This window comes from Anopheles arabiensis, chromosome 3 (assembly GCF_016920715.1).
Source record: "Anopheles arabiensis isolate DONGOLA chromosome 3, AaraD3, whole genome shotgun sequence".
Classification (NCBI taxonomy): Eukaryota; Metazoa; Arthropoda; class Insecta; order Diptera; family Culicidae; genus Anopheles; species Anopheles arabiensis.
In genome coordinates this window covers 45455189-45479872 of record NC_053518.1, presented here as the reverse complement: position 1 = coordinate 45479872, position 24684 = coordinate 45455189, and the positions used below count along the sequence as shown (strand labels likewise).

General features: G+C 43.8%; 1 protein-coding gene across 1 annotated transcript; it reads left to right on the top strand.

Annotated features, from left to right (window-relative positions):
* Positions 1–997: 997 nt before the first annotated feature.
* Positions 998–24596, top strand: LOC120904081 (protein MON2 homolog). The gene is made up of 8 exons (XM_040313828.1): positions 998–2002; positions 16702–19569; positions 20357–20782; positions 20872–21629; positions 21711–22130; positions 22295–22786; positions 22859–22941; positions 23013–24596. Exons 1-8 carry the CDS (start codon positions 1883–1885, stop codon positions 23258–23260), a joined length of 5415 nt encoding a protein of 1804 aa, XP_040169762.1. The 5' UTR covers positions 998–1882; the 3' UTR covers positions 23261–24596.
* Positions 24597–24684: the final 88 nt, after the last annotated feature.

Genomic DNA, 24684 nt, shown 5'->3' with positions numbered 1-24684 from the left:
ATTACACATGTGTGAATGTGTGCGTTCACTTTCAGCCTGCGCGCTCCGTTTGGTTTTCTCGCAGCGGCATGCTGGTATCGGTGTCCCGCTCGCACTAGTGCAGCGTATTCGGGGAGAAACGGGAAGGAAGGGGTATGAGGAAAATACAATGAAACAGCGCGAGCAAGCGTTCTTTTCAGTGAGAGTGCCTCGAGTATTTTAAAAGTCATGCAAGAGAGCGCCGGTCTGGTGGTACAGTCGTCAACTCGAACGACTCTATAACATGCCCATCATGGATTCAAGCCCCGAATAGACCGACCCCCCATAGGTAGAACTGACTATCCTGCTATGGTACCAATAAGTCACTGAAAGCCAAGCCGACTTCACTAATGAGTACAGGCAGGCCTTGACCGGCAGCGGCTGTTGTGCCAAAAAGAAGAAGAAGAAGAAGGAGCAAGAGAGCGCATTCTCTCTGTGGTAGCGCTCCATCTGCCATTTTTAATTATCAGCCCAAAACAACGGACTTCGGATCCGATCTTGGGCCGGACCCCCACCGTGTGTTTCCACCTTCCCCTCGCCTGAAAATTTCATTCTCTTTGTCTGTCTTTGAGCTTTAACCGTCGACAGCGAGATTCAAATTCAAATTTAAATGATTTCCTTTGACGAGCAATTCTCGGAATCCATGCAACTGACATTTTCTACTTATTATGAACATTACATTTTAACGGAAAAAATTAAAAAAAGTGCCAGGCAAACAAACGTGCATCAGCGCGATAAGTTACAAATGAGGTTAGCAATCCTTGAAACAGCATCCCAAGCGTCACAGATTAAGCTCAAACGACTGAAAAATCAAATATCTGTGATTTTCGGTAGGATAAATGGAAAATGGGTAGTTTTAGGAGGCTTATCTGTGAATCGGTAGGCATATGAAAAATCGGTAGGAATACAGATAAATCGGTATTTCTGGTCACTCTGTTCATGCCCGCGAATGACATCAAACGTGACAGCACAGCAAAATATTGGAGTCCGTGAAGAAGAAAAAAATACTTTGCAAACAGAATGATGTGTACACAGACGATTTACCATCGGCGCTGCGCGCAGTGAAAATATTCTAGCTCCGCACCCGATGCCGTGTTGATAGCAGAATTTCCGTGTTTGTGTGGCTGCTTTGAATAACGCTGTTTACAGGTTACATGCACCTACCTGGACACAGTGAAACTGCGGGGAATCACCATCTCTGTGTGCAACGTAAACGTATCGGTGCATCCACATCCGTGTCCATCGTCGGAAGTAATACTGCACTAGGGCCGATGCAGTGTCGATCTGCAGGGTGTTAAATTGCTGTAACAACAATTTACTTGTGAAATAGTGTGTTTCCGGATGTGCTTTACGTTTGGTGCAAAAGGCGCCTACTAAGAAAGCAAGCGGTCGTCCGACGTGGCTCATGGAAAGAATGAATGAATGAAAAACTTTCATGTGTTTCGTGTGGTGGCGTGATCGGGGGATTGTGTGGAAGTTGAAAGATGCTGCCAAGTGAAGAAGGTTAACCCGCACAGTTCCAAGGTTGGATAATAATAACCAGCGTAATAATAATCCTAAATTTTGACCCCCCATCAAGAGTGAAATCGAGGGATAGAGAGAGAGTGGAGGGTGGAGTAAGTGCACTATAGTCAAGCAAAAGTGAAGTGTTGGGAAACCTACCTTACGTAAGGGTGTGTAGTAAGTCAATAGTGCAGTGGAAAAAGTGCAATATTGGATAGCGGCAACCAATAGTATCTTCCGCTGGAGAATCGCCCCATTTCGTCAACGTTCGCGGTTTGCGGGGAAGGGATTAGCTGCACTAGCCGCGGAAAAGGGGGTGATTCATTCGTGGTCGCGCGGCTCCCAGTTCACACGCCTCAGAATGTCGTTCGTCAGCGGTACGACCGACACCGAGGCGGCACAAAAGTTTCTCGAGGTGCTGCAGAACGATTTTCGCAATCTTTCGCTGGAGACGAAGAAGAAGTTTCCCCAGATCAAAGAGGTAGGTTGTTGTGGTGGTTGGTTGTGGGCTGTTTTATGTACGCACGTATGGCATGCTGCGTTCGGTTCCGGCAATATGCATGGCAATAAAAGAAAACGTGCCGCAACAAGAAGCAATATTCAGCCACCGAGCGCAATATGGTGCCTGGGGTGGGTGAGATGTACAAATGGTTGAAGGCATACTTTGTAGTCCACGAATAGCGCCGCCACACAAACTCACATTGCTGTCGTTATCTTTCGTGCCTGGCCTGGCGATTGGGCCCGAAATCGACAGTTATTTTTCTTTCTATCCATTATTAATCATCGTACCACGACACTTGAGCGGCCAGATAAAATGATAACGCGCGTACAGCTGTCGGACGATTGTGTTGGTAGGTGTTAGAGAACAGAAGAGGAGTAAGATGGGCATACGGGGCAAAATGGGCACTCTTTGTTTAAATATTATCACACAGGTGAGATAAACTTCCAGACTCAAAACGAATGTATTGGAGTATTCCATCAGACCTGTTTATGTTTTATCACACATTACTACGAGGCGGTCCCGTGGTACAGTCATCAACACGCAAGACTAAACAACATGCCCGTCGTGGGTTCATGTCTTATGATGGACCGTCGCCCAGAAGCAAGGACTTGCGATTATCAAGTTGGCCTGGTACTGATTAATCCTCGGAAGCCGGTTTGTGTCCGCGTAGGACGGTAGAGGGCGGGCAATCCATTCTTAAACAAAATTAAACACGAATACGAATAAAAGACAGCTCCTTTGGACAAGTGGTCTCCAATCTGTGTACCGGGGCGTTGAAAGGCGTAGTCTGCAAAAGATTTTTTTTTAAATAAAAGCTTATTTCAATAAATTTCGTGCATTGTTTTGCATCACAATCTAGATTAGATTTGCAACAGGCATGTCTAGGATACAATTTCAACATATATGATGAAAAAGCTTAGAACAAAGTCTACAAAATATATGTGCTCAATATATTCGGGCCGCGGCAAATGTAAAAATATTAAAAAATTAAAGCTACGTGGTCCATGATCCTTAAAAGGTTGCAGTGCTTACCGAAATATTTTGGAGGTTTGGACAAATGACGCTTAATGGGGCTGTGGTGTTGTATTTGTCCACTAAAAATTGCAGTCGGGCACAGCGCAAAACCATCCGGTTTGGATGATTGTATTGTATAAAAAGGGTTTTAGAAGAGGTCAGAAAAGTGTCTCAAAATTATGAGAACCCCTGAAAATCCTGTATCTAAGCGCTGTTATTGTGGCCCATATTGACCCATTGTTGTGACGTTGCATGTTTCGTGTCGAAACATCGACTTTTATTGTATTTGTTGTAATTCATCTTTATATCAGTGTTTTAGACGTCTATATTGCAATACGTTTAGATTCAAGTCATAGGTAAGCAAAGGATAATATAATAAAGACTGTGTTTAATCGCGAATTCCAAGAAGTATTGGTTACACTACTCAACATGCCCATATTGCCCCGTTTTCCCATAATATGTTGCTTACTATCCCTATAATGAATCAAACGGATGAATAGATATACACTAACCTTTCTAAAAATGCATATTTTAGAATCGTCTCGTTCTTATCTAACTTAATGTAGATACATATTTAGATTTATTTTTAGAGTTTTATATCAAAATTTGGTGAAACATACAGTAGATCTTCCCATGCCTTTCTTACGAGCAGGGCTAAATGACTCACTAGCCCTGTTAATGAACAATCTCTAGCAAAACGAGTAACATAATTTGCGTAATATATTCCTTTTTTGCTATATTGATACATTGAAGAGAGAAGAGGGGAAAAGCATAATTTACTATAGCATTTTTCTGAACAGTTTTTTACTTAGAATGGATTAATATTAGTTCCTGCCAGTACGAGCCGATACAGTTATAATGAACTTAAAATACTAAAGTATATTCCCATTAACGAAGAAAAGATTTCTTAAAATATTTAGAAAGATTGTTTTGGTTAATTACGATTAATAGATAATGCAAAATATTTTCTAACTTTGTTCTAGCAGTGTTTATGGCGTTGGAACCAACTAATTTATTTATCGTACAAAATACATACAGGTCTCAATCCATTCTTATATATTTTAACGCAAGTTCTCTTAATATTATAATTGAAACATTACCCGATATCCATAATGTCTAGAATCCAATTGACATGCAATTTTTCCCAAGTTGTTTTTAAACATTCCTTGGTAATAGTTTTTTTTTTACTAGTCAGTGTTGGTTCGGAAGTAAATTAGGGTAACAATTTCGTTTTGTGGATTTTCCCTAAATTCGTTTCCCAAATAATCATTTCAAAGCGGTGGATTCTATTTTTTTTTACACGCTAATGGTTACCTGTAACTGGTAAAGAATGTTAGTTATAAGCTGTTTTGAACATTTTTTAATGTCAAGTAGCTTTCATTCATCTTTAGGAACGTTTTGAACGTTTTACAGTGTATTGTACAATTATGCTATATTTTTTCTTAATCAAAAATATGGGCCATCACTATAAACCAACTATAGAAGCAGAAGAGTATTTTTAATGTTCAACCATTAGCATGGCTTTATTTTTGTTTTAAGAGGAAGTTTGTAATGTTTTAAACTCTTTAAGATAAACTAATTAAATAAGTCTTCCCTCCCTTTCAACTGGTATGGGTTTATCTTTTTTCTGTATATCATGACGCATTTAGGAAAGGCAGCTTGCATTTTCTGTAAAGTTCTGTACTTGTGAAAACTTCACTTGAGTACACAAAATATTATTTGTGCGGGGGCGGTCCCGTGGTACGGTCGTCAACTCGAACGACTCAATAACATGCCCGTCATGGGTTCAAGCCTAGAATGGACCGTCCCCCCTTAGCAAGGATTGACTATCCGGCTGCGTGGTAATGAATTAAGTCTCGAAAGCCTGTATAGGCTGGAACGTCCGCCGAATAGAAGAAGATTATTTGTGATCCATTTGTGTTTTTTTTTTGTCAACTCTCTTTTTGTTATATTACTTTCAACTTTATAAGCAGGGAAGGGTACTATTTTTTCAATAAATACAGCACATACTTTTGATTCAAAAAGCATCCCTAAGCTCCAACAGTAGAAGCGTCAGCTCCTGTAAAGGTCGGCCGTTGTTTGATACCCATCTAGACCGTCCCATCGTGGTTCCTCCTAGCAAGGACGCCTTTTCTATTTTCTAGTCGTGGTACAAATAAACATAGTAAAGTACAAAATCATAACCTATTTTAGCATCACGATCGAGCGTTGGCCGTTACGCCTAGAAGAAGAAGGCATATTAATCATTCCTCATAATGTAAAATATGTTTTCGATAAAATTAAGAATAAACTTTTGGAGCTTTAAACGCATCTGATCTAGTTTCTTTTAGTTTCTCTCTCAATAACCCACGGTGAATTGTTTTGTGTTTCACTCTGCTTTATTAAATTGTTTTTGTGCTTAAACACCAATTGAAATACTAGTTACAGGGCTTCCCAAGGTTTGTTGGTTGCTTCGAATATTTTTAAAATGTGTTCTCACGATTTGTTAGTCTTTTCCCAGAATATTTTGATTCGGTTGTATTGATTTCCAATCGGTCGAAACCAATAAATAGTGGGAACGAACCAAAAAATCTATGGGATCCGATGTATAAATCGTAAGATGAGCCAAAAAAAAAATGAGAAATTGGTTGGTTCTCAATCGTGGGAAATCCTGTAATTATAATTGCTTTTTAGTTAGATAAAATAATATTTGTGTAATTTTTCATACGTTATACTTTCAAATGAACAGCTTTTGAGTTCGTAAGAAAGTATTATTGAATGGAAAGTTAATATTCTGTTATATTTATTTTATAAATTAGCGAATTTCCTTACTTATATAAAAAAAGGTAAAAACTAAACCGCTGCATCAAAATTTAGTGTTATATTTACTTTCGCAACCATATGTATGTGCAATTGGAACAAAAGCGTCTTGTCCACAGCGTATCTCAAATGATTTGTGTAAATTTGCTTTCTCTTCGGTATATGATGATTTCACTAACTCTCTCTATCTCTCTCCCCTCGTTGTTTGATTCCTCTATTTTTGTTATTGTGGTTTTTGCTGATGACGATCGCTCTGGATGATGGTTTATTTTCTTAAAACTTCCTTATTTTTCGCCTTCCGCTATGCGACTGTTGATTTTCCGACGGATAATTTTACCACCAAACGCCACGGCGCAGTAAGCGCGCTCTGTAAAACGCGCTGCGTTGGCCGACGGTGTATGAACTTTAATCGAATTATAAAACAACACTCCGTAGAATAATCAATGCAGAAGAGGAGTTGCGATAAAAGCAGCGGGGGCAGCATCGAGCAGCGGGGGAAGTGGGTGGTATGAGATATATAAATGAAGTGACCACAGAGTTTATCCATTTTTCCGTTACGGTTAACTCGTGGCAAACGGCATGTGCGGCTAATTAAAATTATTATTTCAGTTAAAATATTTAGCATTGCGCCCATTGCGGTGTCCTTTTTTGTGTGTATGTCCGGGCAGGAGAAACCATTTGGTATATTTGTGCGTGTGTGTATGTGTCTTTCCTGCCGGTCAGCAAAATTCCACCTTCCATTCCGGATGTCTGCCGAGGTGTAATGCTGGTCGTGGTGTGGTGTGGGACGAGCAACAAGGGGTTTCAAAATAATAGCAACATTGTTGGGCATTATAAATTAGATTTAGCCCTAAAACGAGCCGCCCCTTTCCTCTTCTCCCTGACGCGTTAACAACCTCCCGCTCATGACGGGATCCCTTTTCTACGTCCAGCGTACTGTCGAACGAAAGCATCCTTTTTAAACAGTTTAGCAAATTAGTCCACCTTCCACAGAGCAGTGTGGTTGTCGGTTGCCATTTGCTGCAGATAATAGGAAATATGCAGTCGTTTCCTTCGATGGTAAACGTGTTACTGTGTTCAAAACGACCGAAGGAACGGGCACTCCAGCAATAGTGTAGATAGCACCAGGGCCGGTCGTTGGATGCTAGCCGGCCTGCGAGACAGTTAGACCGTGTCCACTACAAACAAGGTAATCTAATTCAATATTTATCCGTCGCAACGGGGTTGACGGGGGTGGGTTGACGAAGCTGTCTTCCACCGTACAATAACGACGGTATGGGCAAACATTTGCAGAAGCATCACAAATTGGTTCTTGAAAAATCCACTCAACAGCAGTAAAAGGATTGCAGCGGTTGGTTGGGAATGTTGGTCCGAAAACTTTAAATTGGCACAAGCTTGCTTCATCACGCGGAAGATGGTGCACACACCCGTAGGCTACTGAAAATTCGTTCGTTCAAAAGTCACCCTCGTTCGTGTTGTGTAGAAACACATTTTGCAAGTGTTAAATTCCTTCGAGACGCCACGGAACCAAGTTCATGACAAACGAGATCAGCACTTAATTGATCAGTGTATGGTCCAACGCCAGAGCGATGCTGAGCCTTTGCTGTGTAAACTTCATAGCAGTAGGGAAAGGGACGTCTAGCTCGAAGGCCAACATAACTGACGGAAAACGATGCACTACAGAATAATACATGCTTTTCCTAACGGTGTATGCTGTAATTTGATTACTTTTAATTATTCAAACAGTTTGGAAGTTTGGCTCTAGGCTACAGCCAAAATTAAAAGGTGTTTAAACCATTTTTACTTCATTCGCTTTTTAATCAGATAAATTAACTTTAGTATCTTAGTTTAAGTTGTTCCAAACAGAAAGCAAATAGGGTTTACTCCTTGCTTCAAAGAAACCATAAATGAAAAAAACATTCAACTCTTTGTGCTCGGAACTAACAGCCACCTCTAAGTGGTGTTTCTGTAAAAGCATTCAAAGTTTACGTTCTCATTCCCAAATGCACAAGAAAGCTTCCCATTAGCCCTGGATGCACATTTAATGTAAGTTGTATATAGTTGGTTTGCATCGTAGTCTTTTTGGCGGTTGCATTTCAATGTACATTGCCGTACAAAAATGGGGATTTTACCAACAAACAGTGAGCTGCGAAAAGAGTGTTACATCTAGATTTATAAACTTCGACTACCGCGAATTCCATGTCATTTCATAATCCATGCCATGTCACAGATTGTCATTTAGGGTAACAGTTAGATGCTATGTTCCAGTAGTTATTATAAACAGCATCTGTTTCTTATAAACATTTATCCAATAATGGGCCCTTTCCGTTTTAAGTTCGTATGTTGAAATTAGAATCTAGACTAGAATCGTGAAAGGCCCCAATAATGATAGAGACCTCTATTCTGAGCTCATTAGTTTATTTTAAGTTGTGTATTGTTGTTTTCGGAATCTTATTTTGGTTTCTTATTATTAATCTTATTATTAACTGACAGTTAACATGTTGTTCTAGTAAAGTAATTCTATTGAGTAAATAAAATTTATAAAAAAAAATCCATTCAATAGCTATGATTGTTTTTGGTCCGTGACTGTCGATACGAAAAGCACATGAAGTGAGAGAAACTGCACTTGTAATCGTTGAGGCGCTACACAACTTGCGCAGTTTTCCTCCCGCTAAATGATCCTGAATCTTATAATTTTTAAAAGCTTTACCAAAAATTCCCAAACAACCCAGCAAGTGCTACGTGCCCAACTTATATACTTTGCTGCCTGCCTGTTAGTGACCGAGACGAATGTTTACCAACCGCAGTATAAATAGATTTTATTCGTCCCTCCCGCAACGGACATCGAACGGAAAGCCACAAAAGTCGGGCAAACGAAACGGCATTGGCTTTTATTTAATCAGATCTTATGCCTCACTGCCGCCGCCGGTATGATTATTTCTTTTGCAGCTGCAAATCTTACCCTTGTCTTCTTTCCCCCTTGACGTCACTGTGCGCCTTGGTTCTTTTATCCCGGAGAGTGGCAGCAAAAGTCGGAAAATCCTTTCCATGCCCTTTTCACGACAAACTTGTGTTTGTTTTTTTGTTTGTGTTTTGTAAAGAAGAAGCAGAGTTAGAAAAATATGCCCTCTGTTTTGACGTGCCTCTCTTACAGAGAGCTTCGGGTCAGTTTTTTGGGAGGTGTTTTGGGTTGGCGGATGAACGAACAGGGCGTGATTTTATACCTCATATAGAGTAGTCCACAAATCCCCTCTTGGGTGAAACGACGAAGCCGCTGAAGCAGACCATTTCGTCTGTGTACTCTGGTTTGGTCAGGATTTGTCACGAAAAATCTGCCAGTAGAGGTGGTTGGTCGGTCGGAGCATGGTTTCTATCTCCATTCCATCTCGATCGAAAAGATGGTAGCTTTTGGCGGATGAAGATTACAAACGCTTCCCCCCATCCGACCTAGCAACAGTCTTCGAATGGTGGTTGGTTTATCGTCGTCCTGTTTGTTTAGAAATCCATGTTTCGTAGTTTTTATTCCTTCGCTCTATGATATGATATGATTTTTTCCATATCGTTTTGTATGTAAACGAGTTTACGGTGGAGCTCATTTACATGCTTTAGCTTTTTGGCTGAATGGATGAATGGAATACAATTTTCCTTCCTTCGTGTCAAACATATTCTACCGGATGAAAAGTTTTGCATGATATATGAGGCGAATGTGTAAGCCCTGTTGGACCCAATGTATATTAATCTATTAATTAGGGCGGCTTTTTTATGTGTGACAATCCCACCGGATAATGTTAAATCATGCAAATGTTGATTAAAATTTGCAACGAAAGGGAGCATCGTGCGAATGAGATAATAAACGACCCATTAGCACGTGTGCTTATTTGTTGAATATTTCATTCACGATGGATGGTTCATATGTCCGGTCAGCGCACTGTTCTCTGTCAAACTCTATTAAGCTAAACGTAATAATCCGTAACAAGATTACAGATTACTTGTATAATTTTACACTTTTCGAATTTGATAACTAAAATGGCACTGGCAATTATTTTATTTTTAATTAAATTTCACCATAACTCTTTGTGAAAAAATGTATATTATCGTCTTGCATACCTTCAGGCGCTTAGTAAGGCTGCCGAGGGATCTGAGCTCATAAAAGATCGAATCATGTATAGAAGTTATTTTAATATCATTCTTTCAATAAATGGTGTTAGGTAGCACAATTTTCAAATATATTGTTAAGCGATTCTTTTAAAACGCATAACCACTGTATACTTTCTAGAGTCTGCGTGTAAATTGTACGCTTACATGCATTACAATGCTCCGTAGTAGTTAGCATGAATTACTACAGTATTTTCATATTTTTTTAGACTCCATCCACCAATTAAACCGTCGATTAAATTACTTCAAAGCGACACCGGTGGTTGGATCATGTTGATGTGCTAATTGTTCCCCATTGCCAAAATAACCGCATGTGTGCGGCCATCGCTGCATCTCTCGATAATTCCAACCTATCGCCCATTCGACATTTGTATAAGTCTCAACGGGGGGTTTATCGATATATTCCCTGTACCATCATCATCCGCCATCCGGGCTGGCGAACGCACAGGAAAAGCTGCAAATTTTCCCTACCTAGCGCACATCGATCGAAACGCTGGGCAGGTGGGGGGGTTCCAATCGTTATAAAATAAGCTTACATGGTCTTTCGCGAGATTTCCACCATACGATGGTCCGGTCTATTCGTGCATTTTCCGCATGTAGCGGAGGGTCGCGAAACCACACACATAATGCCGATCGGATGCAATGACTCAAACAGCTTGTACCTTTTTGCACCCATTCACCACGGACTAGTACGGGGTTTGTGCTACTTGTGTAGGTAATAGCTTCCGCCCCGTTGAGGTGTGAGCATTTAATTAGATAGTACCAATAATGTGCTCAAGCTAATTCAAACACAGCCACCTCGTGTTTCCGTTTTCGGGGAAAATACAAACCAGTGGTACCGCCAAAAACCACAGGAGCTGGTTGGTGCGTGGTAATATGTTTTTTTTTTTTTTGGCCTCAGCACATAAAATTTGCGTTAGTATTTGTTGGTCGGCTGTTATCCTTTAGCATTAATGATAGTTGAGTCGGGGCATGTGGGTGGGGTAGGTGGTTGTGGTAAGTCGTAGATCATGATGATAGCCTTTTGTTCGCCATGACGACGACGACGATGATATCTTACCCCTTACCACACAACAGCACCTCGGCACCGGAACTCTTTGCGTCGGAATAAATCCTTCCGGAGGGTTTAATGTGCTTTCAAACAAACACGGGCTAAACGTGATAACAATATGTGGGAGTTGTGTTTTAACTGGATTATGGCAGTTTTGAGATTGAATTGAAAAAGTTTTTAAAACAATCAATTAAAAAAAACGTATTTAGCCGATGCGATTTATCCTTTTTTGTGAGCCAGAATAGAAATAATGTTGTAACATTGGTTTCAGACATGGAGACGTGTAGTAAAAAATGTTATAGACATTACGTATAACTTCCTTTTCCTTTGGCGTAACGACCTACGTGACCTATACAAGGTAGGCTTTCGAAACTTATTAGTACTATGTAACCGGTTAGTCGATTCTTGCTAGAAAGTGGGGGAGGGGATGTTCTGGTTGGGAATCGATTGTCTCCGACTCTATCTAGGAACCGATTGTACCTATTCTAGAAGCCGACGCATCTTTTGAATAAACCACCAGACCACCGCTAATTGCTCATATATATTATAATGGCCTACAACAGTTGTTAGATGCTTCAAGCACTTAATTTAGGTATACGTCCACACAGCTTAACTTCTATTTTATTTTTACAATGTTTAGAAATTGTTCTTTAATGCTTTGCCTAAACCTAATTCTCTCTCTTACGTGTTCACCCAGGAAGCGCTCTAGTTCAGTTAGATATTGCGAAATGCATACATTTAGGCGCAAATAATCAGGTTGTTCGTTAGTGCTATCGAAACCCTCGATCCTTGTTGGCGCCTAAACCTCCATCCATCCAGGCTAACTTTCTTCTTAATATTTGATTCATTACAATCCCAAGCTTCGAATGGAATAAATCATTTTGAATCCCAACCGTACTTTTCTTTTTTTTTTTTTGCTAGAAAATCCATGTCCGTAAATCAAGTTCCTAAGGAATGTTTAATTATATTTCGTTGCGCTGAAACAACGAGCATTGATATCGTTTTGGGAGTATGCTTACAAACGTTTCTGGTGTACGGTTTGATAGAATGTGCATTAAAGCACAGAACAGGGGCTTTGCTGAACCATCCATTAGAGTAACGTACATATGTACCGGCACTCTTAATTACAACAAGCTTCATTTTTCGTTCCGGGTGGATATTTGTACTATGTACTGGCGACGACGTACATTACTGTACGTAGTGCAACGAGATGATGAAATCGTACGAAGATTGTTAAATGCTTTACTGCCACAAACCTTTCTCCTTGTCGTCAAATGGAAGCAATAAATTAGGGTGGCTCTATGGCTCAACCCGTACGGTTGTGTACGTACGGTGCGATTCGAATGCGAGCCCTGAAACACCACATTGTTTATCACCGATTCACAGGTGTACGATAATGGTTGAGGAAAAATCATAATCATCACGCATATCGCTGCCGTCCTACACGCTTGAAGCATATGCTTCGGCATTCAACGGTTCAAAAAGGACCTTATGTTCCGGGACAATCGATTACAACATGCCACACGGTTAGGCACACAGGGTAGAAAATACATTGAGTAAATGAGTTCTTACACATGTGAGTGTGATAGTGAACGTGTGTGTGTGAGTGTTTGGTTGGGAAATAAAATTGGTGATGCTTTGTTTTGATAATTTCGACCGGAAAACATGTGCCATTTGTTGTATATGCGTCTTTTTGAGCGCATTCCAACCCCAAAGACCAACATGGAAGCTCGCTCACTGTACGAAGGCTGCAGCAATTAAATGCTATCATCTACACCATGAGCTTGGAGGGAAATGATCCGGAAAAGGAGCCTAATGAGTTGTGCTTAAGATTACTGATTTGAAATTGGTGACAACACGGGCCCGTCTTGAGTCACGTCAACTTGGCTGAGATGGTGGAACGTGATCGTGCATTAAGCGAGCGGCGAATTAATCATATACCGCCCAATGTGTATGGCCACATTCATTCCGCTCTAAATAATCCTTACAGCTCTGGGATTGGTATTAAACCCTGCCATTTGAGGGACAATATCCTGCTATAAGCAAAAGGTTCTTTAATAATTTGTGTACATTAGCAAATGGTTCAGTAACGTTTTGAATATTTATTTAATTTTTGTATGCTTTGTTTGGCTGTATTTGTTGGGAACTTTAAGCAAGCGTTCGAATCATATGTTTATTTCCAGAAGTTTAATCACGTAATGGAATGTTTCAAATCGGATAAGTGGAATATTATAATTATTCGGGGAAGCTTTGCAATCTTATAATGGAATTAGTAAACGAAATACGGCCAGAGGTCGGTCAACTTTTGAAGCAAAGGAAACTTGAAAGATGCTCTTGTTACTTAATACTTAATTTTGCATGAGGTAAAATTTGCTAAATAAACAATTTAATGAAGTTTTCAGATGTTAAAGCAGTGATGTCAAACTCGTTATGTGTTGCGGGCCGATTTACAGTTAAAAATATTATCACGGGCTGCAGTTGCGAGCTTGGAGGAGGTGGGACAGGGTGACAGAACAGGATACTAAACAGAATGTAGCTGCTCAAGAGGTTTCCTAAATTGTGTTATATTTTGTATATTGTTATTAATATATAACTAAAAGGGCATGTGCAAGTTTGCTGTACCATTTTGTTGTCAACAAATATTATTCATTTGTAGCTTTAGAACAATGGTTGTGCTCTTCTTCAACTACTACTCCTCTTGGTGCTTTTGATCAGTGATGTAACTGGGAAATTTTCTAATTCTTTTGCATTTTGGTGATTTTGCGCATTGCATCAATGCAGTATTTTGATTGACACAAAAGTCTAGTAACTATAATTATTCATTGTCAGTACTACATCGACCAACATTGGCTAGTTGCGGGGCTAGAGTCAAGGGCTATTGGCTAGTCAAGGGAAAGAGACAACCCGAATTTAATTGGGCCCCATAGAATGTACATCTTATCTTACACCTTTTGCATGCTTTTTGGAGATTTTTAAAGAAATAGTTCAGATTATTTGAAATAGCATATTTAAAAAGTGCCTTCATCAATGCAGTGAAGAAAGTGGTATGCCGAAACGTAGTTTAAAGAACAGTCCAGAAAATATCAAGTTCACAAAATGAGCTCAGTATTTAACTATCTGGAGTATAACTTTAAAGCGTCGCTACTAAACAACTACTAAATCACGTGCTAAATCCCAGCTTTGCGGTAACCTAGCCAAATAAATCCCTATGAGTTACTTACTTCACTCTTTGTCAATCGAACTGCTAAGACTAAATGTTGAAACCTCTTTCCTAAGCGGATCAAAATTAGCACACCCGTTTGTCTTATCTCATGATCTACTATCTAATTCTGTTTCATCAAAATAATTCGTTCGCGGACTATTTGACATGTCTGGACAACAAGAACATGCATTAAAAGATCTCTTTACAGTATTTTAAGTTCTACTATTGTAAATCTCCTCTCTCTCTCTCTCTCTCTCTCTCTCTCTCTCTCTCTCTCTCTATCTATCTCTCCCTCTCTTTCTATCTCCCTTTCTCTCCCTCTCTCTCTGTTGATCTCTCTCCCTCGTATATTCACTTTCGATCTCTCTATCACTCACGCTGTCTTTTGTTGGCCATCTCATGGTTGAGCGTTAGCGTTGCGATATAAATAATTCTGAACATCACGCTGGATCCCAGGATGCAGCTTCCGATCGATGTAGACATTAGCTGTAGATAATCCGGAGTAGAGTCATGACTCCACTTCGAAGCCGGCTATGAAAAACTAATTTCGACTCCGGAATCCGATTTGAGTCCGATAAATTTCGGTTGAGTCTAGACGAATCTGTTTCTTTCCTGATCAATATTACTATATTGATGACTGATTATAATTTATGTAGTAGGATATTCACAACATAGGATGATCGAATTATGCCGAAATGAAATTGAAAGACCATCCCTGAAGGGCATGTTATTAGGATGTGCGACTTGACCCTTAACACACTTACCTGGTTGCACATCCGGCACTACATTTGTTTTCCGGCGTTGGCCTGTTGCAGGAGTGTCCAAAACCCAAAAACACGGTCTTGCGCCCTTGTAGACGGCCTAAAAGGACTTTACGGGCTGGGTCGTCTGATACCATGCGTATTACATAGCCAGCCTACCGGAGTCTGGTAAGCTTGATACGCTGTACGACTCTGCAGCTGCTGTTATTATTATTATTACCATCTAGACTCATAATCGGGCAAGGATGCATAAGGTCCACCAAGTAATCTGCTGGTAGCAAATCTGGTGAATGCCCTCTGCACTCGCTCGATACGGTCAATGTGCACACGTGTTACAGAGGTCCACATTACTGAGCAGTACTCCAGCGCAGGACGCACCAGCGAACAGAAAAGAGCCTTCAGAAAGTGTGGATTGGAGAATTCGCAGGCCATACGCTTGACCATACCCTGCGTTTTCCACGCCCTGCTGACTATAGAGTCGTAGTGGTATCTGAAGTTGAGGCCACTGTCGAGCCAAACACGAGACGAGGTTTACCTGGACCCCATCAAGAACGTAAGAATACAAAAGAGATGAACGGGATAATATTACATTTATCTGCACATAAAGAAAGCGAATTGATCTTACACGAGGAGGATTATGTTGTCGATGCTGACCTTTGACCCGAGCTTGTTGAAATCTATCTTACATCACTTCTTGGTATGGATGTGTTAGTAGGGCCGCTGTTGTCCCGTTTATTTGCTATCTCCGCCGAACATGTCATTCCTCAAATATTATAGCGTGTTTTACATTTTACAATCCGGTGGTACCTATTAAAAAGTCAGTTGTACTGTTTTGTTTCAACGGTAAATCTTCCGTTTCAGTAATCTATTGTCACTTTACTTCAATAACGGTTAAAGTGAACGACGAAAATTGCAGACCGTTTTGTGAGCCCTTCGGATTTGTTATTATGCTAACGGTAGCTGCACAAATTTCGAATCACTGCGTCGAGTGGCACAATGTTTGAAGTTTTTTCTCCCCTTTTTGAAAAGTAGCATAGTACAGTTTAAACGTGTAAATGCAACCAACCAACCCCTCCCCGCAATACCCAGAATTGGATGAAACGCAACGGCCGCAGCACGTCGGATTGTCATCGGATAGAATGGCTTTGTTTGTCTGTTAACGGTACTGTTTCAGTCGTGTTTTTGTATTTGTTTTGAAAAATGAGACCTGTTTTAATGTTTTGTTTTGCTATTTCTTGTACAAAGCAGCATAAAACAGACAAGCGGCAGCGACAGCTTGATGATGCCACATTATGCTGCCCCTGCACACAAATAGCTTAGTTATTCAGCAATACACACTTCGGTAGTACGCTTACCTTTTGTTGTGTTGTTCTGGTTCTGCTGTGCTGAATCTTCATCCATTCGTCGGTGTACAGCTTTTCACTGACAGGAAATTCGTGTCGTATGCTAATTATGCGCCGGTTGTGCTCGCGTTAATCTTCGCTATTGTTGTTACCACTGCCGACGACGCCGTGTGGGTTTTTCGCGATTTTTATCACTTGTTTGTGCTGTTCGTTATGGTTGCGCTGTTCTTCTTCCGCTCAGTGATGCATTTTTATTTAATAGACACCATTCATCCACGTGCGTGGTCTGTGCCTCACTTTTCATTCTCTTTTTTTCTGTGTTTATTTTCCTCCCCATTCCCATTTGACCGTAGTCATGCGAGGAAGCAATCCTGAAGCTGAAATCGGCCGGAGCGAATCCACAAACACCGGTGTACTATGTGGTGAACCAGATACTCTATCCGCTGGTGCAGGGCTGCGAGTCCAAGGATCTGAAGATAATCAAATTCTGTCTCGGGATGATGCAGCGCCTCATCACACAACAGGTGGTGGATCAGAAAGGGGCTCGCTACATCACCGACACGCTGTGGATGCTGATGGAGAACGGCACCGAAGAGGTGAAGGTGCTGCAGAGTGTCACACTGCTGCTCACCACCAACACGGTCGTGCATGGCGAGACGCTCGCAAAAACGCTGGTCCTGTGTTTCCGGCTTCACTTCACCAAGGACTCGACAACGATCAACACGGCCGGGGCGACCGTACGGCAGCTCGTTTCGCTCGTATTTGAGCGTGTGGTCGCCGAGGAGGCGGAAGCGGACGCGAATCAAGACGAGCGGCGGGAGGTGAACCTGGAAGAGTTGAAGCTGGCAACGGGCGTCGCGCCGAAGGGATTGCTGCCGTGCGCGGCAGATGCGTTTCTGCTGTTCCAGGATTTGGTGCAGCTCGTCAACGCGGACCAACCGTACTGGTTGCTGGGCATGACGGAGATGACCCGAACGTTCGGGCTGGAGCTGTTGGAGTCCGTGCTTACGCAGTACACGTCGGTGTTTTACCGAAACCCGGAGTTTAGCTTTCTGCTGAAGGAGCGCGTCTGTGCGCTGGTAATAAAACTGTTTTCACCCAACATCAAGTATCGCACGATCGCTCCGCAGGCCGGGGTCGGCGGGGCGGGAGTGCAACCGGGCGGAGGTGCCCCGCACGATAAGCCGTACTTCCCGATCAGCATGCGGCTGCTGCGGGTCGTTTCCATCCTGATCCAAAAGTATCACAGTCTGCTGGTGACGGAGTGTGAAATCTTCCTGTCGCTCATCGTGAAGTTCCTGGACCCGGACAAGCCGGCCTGGCAGCGGTCGCTAGCGCTGGAAGTGCTGCACAAGATGACCATCCAGCCGGAGCTGCTCATTTCGTTCTGCCGGTGTTACGATCTGAAGGATCATGCAACGAACATCTTCCAGGACATCATCAATTCGCTCGGAACGTACGTGCAGAGTTTGTTCATCAATCCGCAGCTGCTCAGCGCGTCGATTGGAACTGGCGGTGTCGGGGCAGGTGGCAATGCTGGCAGTGGGGGTGGTGGTGGAAGTGGCGGCGGGGTCGGAGGATCATCTGGACAGCAGTCGCAGCTGATGGGCGGAATGCCGGTGGGCCCGGGGATCTCGCCGCAGCCGGGGTTCATTTTTCGTGGCGTGTTCCTACCGCTGGTAGTGACATTCCCGAGCGGACAGTCGAAATCCACGTTCCTGGAGATGTTGGACAAGATGGAACCGCCGCCCATCCCGGACGGGTACGGGATATCGGTAGCGTACGCCTGTCTGCTCGACATTGTGCGCTCGATTTCCCTATCCATACAGGGACCGTCCCAGATTGGGGAAGAAAATCCGGCCCCCTATATGCAGCGCGTCAGCGAGGCGGACAAGGCACTCCACATTCAGCTGATACACTCGAGCTGGCTGGGATTACTGACGGCGCTGGGTCCGCTGATTGATGCCGCGACGGACGAATCCTCGACCGAGAGCGTGCTGAAGGCGATCCAGAACTATGCGGCACTGTGCGGGCTGCTGGAGCTGCACACGCCGCGGGACGCCTTCATTACGGCGCTGTGTCGTGCCTCGCTACCGCCGCACTACGCGCTGTCGGTGCTGAACGTGAACTATCAGGGCAATGCGTTCAAATCCCACATGCGTCTCGGTAGCCAGGACATGACGGCAGCGGGCATGGCCTTTCACGGAGGAGGTACGTACGCGGACATCGATCAGCAGCAGCAGCAACGGCACCCAGTGGTGGCCGTTGGCACGCCGCTCCCAACGTCCTCACTACCCGTCGGTGCCCATCAGGGGCCGGTACTGCTGACCGCCAAAAACCTGCAGTGCATGCGGTCCGTGCTGCATCTGGCGCACTGCCACGGTAGCATTCTCGGCAGCTCGTGGCACATCGTGCTGACCACGCTGCAGCATCTAGCGTGGATCCTGGGACTGAAGCCATCCACCGGCGGAAGTCTGCAGGCCGTCCAGAAGCCTCCGACCGACGCGAACTCCATCACCCAGGTCATGACGGACCTGCCGGTTCTGTCGACAATGCTGAGCCAGCTGTTCGAGTCGAGCCAGTACCTGGACGACGTCGCACTGCACCATCTCATCGACGCACTGTGCAAACTTTCGCACGAAGCAATGGAGCTGGCGTACAACAATCGCGAACCGTCGCTGTTCGCGGTGGCCAAGCTGCTCGAAACGGGGCTCGTGAATTTGTCGCGCATTGAGGTGCTGTGGCGCCCGCTGACCAACCACCTGCTGGAAATCTGCCACCATCCGCACATTCGTATGCGCGAGTGGGGCGTCGAAGCGATAACGTATCTGGTGAAGGCTGCCCTGCAATACAAGTACGAGCGACCGTTGAAGGAAAACTTAAAGCTACAAACCCTGCTGCTAGGGCCGCTGTCCGAGCTGTCCTCGGTGCCGCACGGTGACGTGCGGCAGCGTCAGCTGGATTGTGTGCTGCTCGTCCTGAACGGGGCAGGCGAGACGCTGTCGCACGGTTGGCCGCTTGTGCTCGGTATCATCGGCGCTGTCAGTGACCATCACGGCGAGTCTTTGATCCGGATCGCGTTCCAGTGCCTGCAGCTAGTTGTAACCGATTTCCTCCCCGTCATGCCATGGCGTTGCTTGCCGCTGTGCGTCAATACAGCGGCCAAGTTTGGTTCACAAACGCAGGAACTCAATATTTCGCTGACTGCGGTCGGGTTGATGGTAAGAAGACGGCGGTTGTGCTTTGTACTAGTGATGGGAGCTCGGAATCGGACCTACCCGATTCCGTATTTGGAATCAATTCCGGAACCGATTCGGTTGCTGGAGTAGATTCTGATTTCGGAGCCAATTTCGATTCTGGAGCCGATTCCAGAGTCGACTCCGAATCCGGAATCGGTTCCCGTGTCGGAATAAGCTCCGGAATCAGAATCGATTCCAGAATCAGAATTGACCTGGGAATCGCAATTTGCCCCGGTAATGAAATCAGGATTGACTCCAGAAATGGAATAGCCTCCGGAATGAGAATTAGTTCTTGAATTAAAATAAGATGTGTCAGAAACGAAGTCAATCCGGAAATCTCCATGATAATGGATCGTTTACGAGTACATTTGGATTCTTTGTGGCTATCAATATGAAGTATTATTGGATCCAAACGTCTGTTCTTATGGAGATGCCGAAACTGACTCCGATTTCGAAGCCGATTCTGATTTCGGAGCCAATTCCAATTCCGGATCCGATTTCGAATCCGGTCCCGATTCCGAAACCTATTCGGATTCCGGAGCCAATTCCGAAGCCAATTCTGGAGCCAATTGTGGAAACTGATTCCGGACCTACTATCCGTAATCGTTTCCAGAAAATTTCGGAGCTAACCAGAATCGATTCCGACGAAAACTTTGTTTTTCCCATCACTACTTTGTACCCGTATCTCCGTACACCAACATCGTTGAGCTTTGTTTCATCACGCCTTTCCTTTTTCTTCGCCTTGCATGTTTCGTGCCTTTTCGTGCAGTGGAATATTTCAGATTACTTCAACCAGAATCAGGAAAAACTATCGCAAACCGTTTGCGACGATATGTCGGTGCTGCCGGATTTTCCGGGAACGTTGAACATGCCCCACTTCGACCGTTTGTGGATGTGCTTGTACGCGCGGCTGGGAGATCTGTGTGTGGATCCCCGTCCGGCGGTTAGAAAATCCGCTGGCCAAACACTTTTTTCCACCATTTCCGCCCACGGCGCACTGTTAAATCCGCCTACCTGGCAGGCTGTGCTGTGGCAGGTGTTGTTCCCGCTGCTGGATAAGGTGCGGGCCCTCTCTAGCTGTGCCAGCAACGAGAAGGTGGACACGAGTGGTAACATTCTGATTCACCATTCGCGTAACACGGCCCAAAAGCAGTGGGCTGAAACTCAAGTCCTCACGCTGTCCGGCGTGTCAAGGGTAAGCCGCAGAGCAGTGTGATTCAGAGAAGGGATGGGATGTGTTTGATTTTTAACACTTTTTTATCCTTTTTGTCCTCCCCCATGCAGGTATTTAACACCAAACGAGCGCTGCTGCAGATGTTGGGCGATTTTCCCCGCGCTTGGGCGCTTCTGCTGGAGTTTATCGAAAATTCGGCCCTCAGCAAAAGCAACGAAGTGTCGCTAGCGGCTTTAAAATCATTCCAGGAAATTCTCTACAACCGTCCCACGGCGGCTCCATCCTCTGCAACGGGTCCAGCTGCCCCGTCGGGCGGTGCAGATGAAACGAATGCGGTGCGAACAACGCCTGCGGCCGCCGCCGAAGCCGACATTTGGAACGTTGCGTGGCGCGTGTGGTTGAATATCGGTGCCGAAAGTACGAAACCCCCCACGCTCGGTGACCTGTCGGATAAGGGTAACGCCGGTGCCAGTACCGCCGGGCCCGGCACTGAGGACCTGTACATCCCCAGTCAGGCATTTTTGACTGCGCTCGTACACATCTTTCCCGCTCTGTTCCAGCACATTCGGGCACGTTTCAATAACAAGGATCTGACGCAACTGTGCGCGGTGCTAATGAATGCTGTCGCCGTGCCAGTGCACAGTGACTCGACGCCTTACATTATGTCCACTATTTCGGATTCCCTGCTGACGCCATTACACGACGGCGTGCTCGACTGTATGGAATTGCTGCAGAAGGAAGCGATCCAGGCTGGGAGCGGAAGTGGGGGCAGCGGGATAAAAAATATGATATCGGCCATTTTTAAGCAATTGTTAAGTTTCAGCAAGTTTGCCTGTGCTCCCCCGAGCTTCGACCGCATCGAAACAAGGTGAAACTGAACTGTTTCGGTGTTTTTTTGTTGCAAATTATTCAACCTTTCCCTAACCAGAGCGTTCCTCCCCCCTTTTAGACCGCTGAAATCATCGCGAAGTGGGAGCGGTGCGGGCACAAACACGGGTAGCAATAGCTCCGGCGGGCTCATTCACCCCGTTTCGTCCACATCGAACGCAAACGGTGTGGAGTGGGTCAGCATGAACTACATTCCGTTCGGCGAGAAAGCACTCACCGTGGCGGTGAAGCTTTACCAACAGACGGCCAACGATATGGCCGTGATAGAGGGACAGATACTGCACGAAATTATCAAAGCACTGCATCTTCCACTGTCGCTAAAGTACAAGTGCATGTCGTCGAGCACTTGGAAGCTGGCTATCTCTAGCTTGATCAGCGTACTGCATACAGGGCTGCCGGTTGCGCGTAAACACCCGAAGCATTTTGCCTCGATGTGGAAAGATTTGGCCGACACACTGGACCAGTTTTTGTTTACAAAGAGGTATGTGAACATTTCATAATAACCAATCCAATAAGATTTTTTCCTTGTTGCAAATTATGTACCATTTTGTTATAATTCGTATATAATATAAAGTATATAAAGTACATAAGTATATAATTTGGGTCCTTTGGTCAATAATTTTACTCCTCCCTATTCATTTGCAGCATTTGCATCGTTGAGGATCGCGGTCTCGATGAGCTGATCCTGGACGAAACGATCGACTGCCAGGTGATCGAACTGATACGCGACGAAATTCTCCCATACAGCCAAGAGATTCCGCAACAATTCATCCTGGACGCGGTGGTGATCCTGAACAAGGGTTCCATCCATTCGGCAACCACCGGCAGCACACCGTTCGCTGGCTGCGAGACAGAACTGAAACTGCGCGAAGAGTTTGCAAAGACCTGCTTCGAAACGTTGCTTCAGTTTTCGCTGCTGGACGATCGTGTTGGCACGGCAGCCGCCGGTGCGGTCGACGAAAAGGAAACCAATCTGGCAAACAACAACGCCACACTGTGCGATGGCCAGGGCGGTAAAACGACCGAGGGTGGTATTGCGGGACAGTTAGCAATAACAGCCCTGTTGCATCGGTTCGAGGAGGTGCTCAGAAAGTTTAACGAAGACGAACGGTTGAGTGGCAAGTTTCCTTTACCAAGGTATGCAGCAAATGGGCGTGGAGTGTTGTATAAATAGATATAAAATAATACATGATCTTGTTTTACTCGAAGGTATCGCTTGTCGGAAATATCGTTCGTACTAAAAGCCGTCGCTACTCTTGTGATATCCATGAAGAAAGCACCACCCGCCAAAGGTACGTCTTGTGGTTGATATCTCATGTCGAAAATTCTAACCTATTTGCCACCTATTTATTCCACTCTTTAGTGGGTACTACCGCCTGGGAGCAATTGATCAGCCTGTACCCCTACCTGGTGGACTGTACGACCACGAGTTCGGCGGAGGTATCTCGTTCGCTGCGTGAGGCACTGTTGCAGTACTGTGATTTGTTACGACCTCCGTGCACGGCAACCGGTGCCGATGCAAACGGGCATCATCGCGCAGGCCAACAAGGCAACGCCCTTGCTACTAATAACAATGACATAGTGAACACAAACGGTATCAGCCACTGTTAGCTGATGTCCAACACCTCGTCCAGTTTCTTCTTCCTCGTATGGTACGATTCTGGTTTGTTGATGAAGTTACTGGTCTAGGTCGACATGTTCTTTGCATCGTACAGCGACTGACTATCGCTAGACAGGAAATTAGCAAATGAATGATGGTATTTGCTTTATTATCACAAGTGGGATCGCCAAAAATTACTAAGCGAGTGACACCTTTGTCAAACGATGCAGCAAGAACTTTGGAGCAAAAAAAAAAAAGAAGTTCACACAAAAATTAAAGTATAATATGTTTCAAAGAAGCAGAACGATATAGTGGGAAAGGAATGCACTTATAAAACAGTTATCTATCTTTGTTAGCATTAGCGCAATCCGTTCATACAATTTATGTGCAAATTTCCATACATTTTGTTTATATAGTGAAGAGCTGCTACAAAGGGTTTCTCTGCTAATGCGTTTGACATGCATTTGAAGCAAATTCATTACTTTGCCCGTTTCATCATGGTTTAAATTGTACTAAGTAGCTCGTTATTGTATTAGAATTTACCCATGAAAAGTCGTTACGCCAGCGTTCTGTCGTGAAAATAGAAGAAAAGGTTTAGCTTCGGCAACAGTGCATCCGGTGCAACTCCATTAACGATACCACTATCCCTTTACCCATTACAGACAGCAGATGCTAGACAAGTATTTTTCCCTACCTTAATACCAATGCAAAATATACTTTTCTTCAAGTAGCGTAGCAAAGGTTCCTCGTAGTGTTTCTGATTAATTCCTTCGTCCGTTAGCGCTCACATGTTGCACGTTTCTCTTCTACGAAAACAATATTCATAATACGTCATAAAAAATAGCATGAAACCACCACCTCTTTCGCAAATGCAATTTCCAATCGCATTTTTCCAACGTTCCTTGTTCCGTGTTCCAGTTAGCACTATTAGCATATTAGCAGCATTTATACGTTTATTCCAGCTGCGTAGTACGAGTTAAAGTGAAAAAGATTAAAATATCATCTTACCCACGGCATGGTTGGTCGACGTTTGCTATTGGATTACAATGTGAGTTGAATTCGTTCGCTATATATGTTTTGTTTTAATCAGATTTTTTTTTCAACACAACATTTAACTCATAAGAAACATTGTACGAACTTATGCAAACTGTGCAAAACTCTGGAGGGAAACTAAAGAAAAGGATACGGTAAGGGGTTGCAAAATCTGAAATCCTTGCCTTGACCTAATTCCTATTATTTGACCCGCACTTAAGTAGTTCATAACGAAACAAAAACACAAAAATAAAGCAAACAAATCTTAAATGGTTGTGTTATATGAAGTGAATAAAGGTTTAAAATAGAATTTCACCTACGACTACTACAAAAATGCACACCCCGAGTAACATAACGTAACATACCTACAGTAAATGATTGTACTGGGGTGTTTGAAGCCCTT

Coding starts and splice junctions, on each gene's coding strand:
- LOC120904081 (XM_040313828.1), top strand. CDS start 1,883: ATGTCGTTCGTCAGCGGTACGACCGACACCGAGGCGGCACAAAAGTTT. Junction 19,570..20,356: donor TGACTGCGGTCGGGTTGATG/GTAAGAAGACGG, acceptor CTTTTCGTGCAG/TGGAATATTTCAGATTACTT. Junction 22,787..22,858: donor GGCAAGTTTCCTTTACCAAG/GTATGCAGCAAA, acceptor TTTTACTCGAAG/GTATCGCTTGTCGGAAATAT.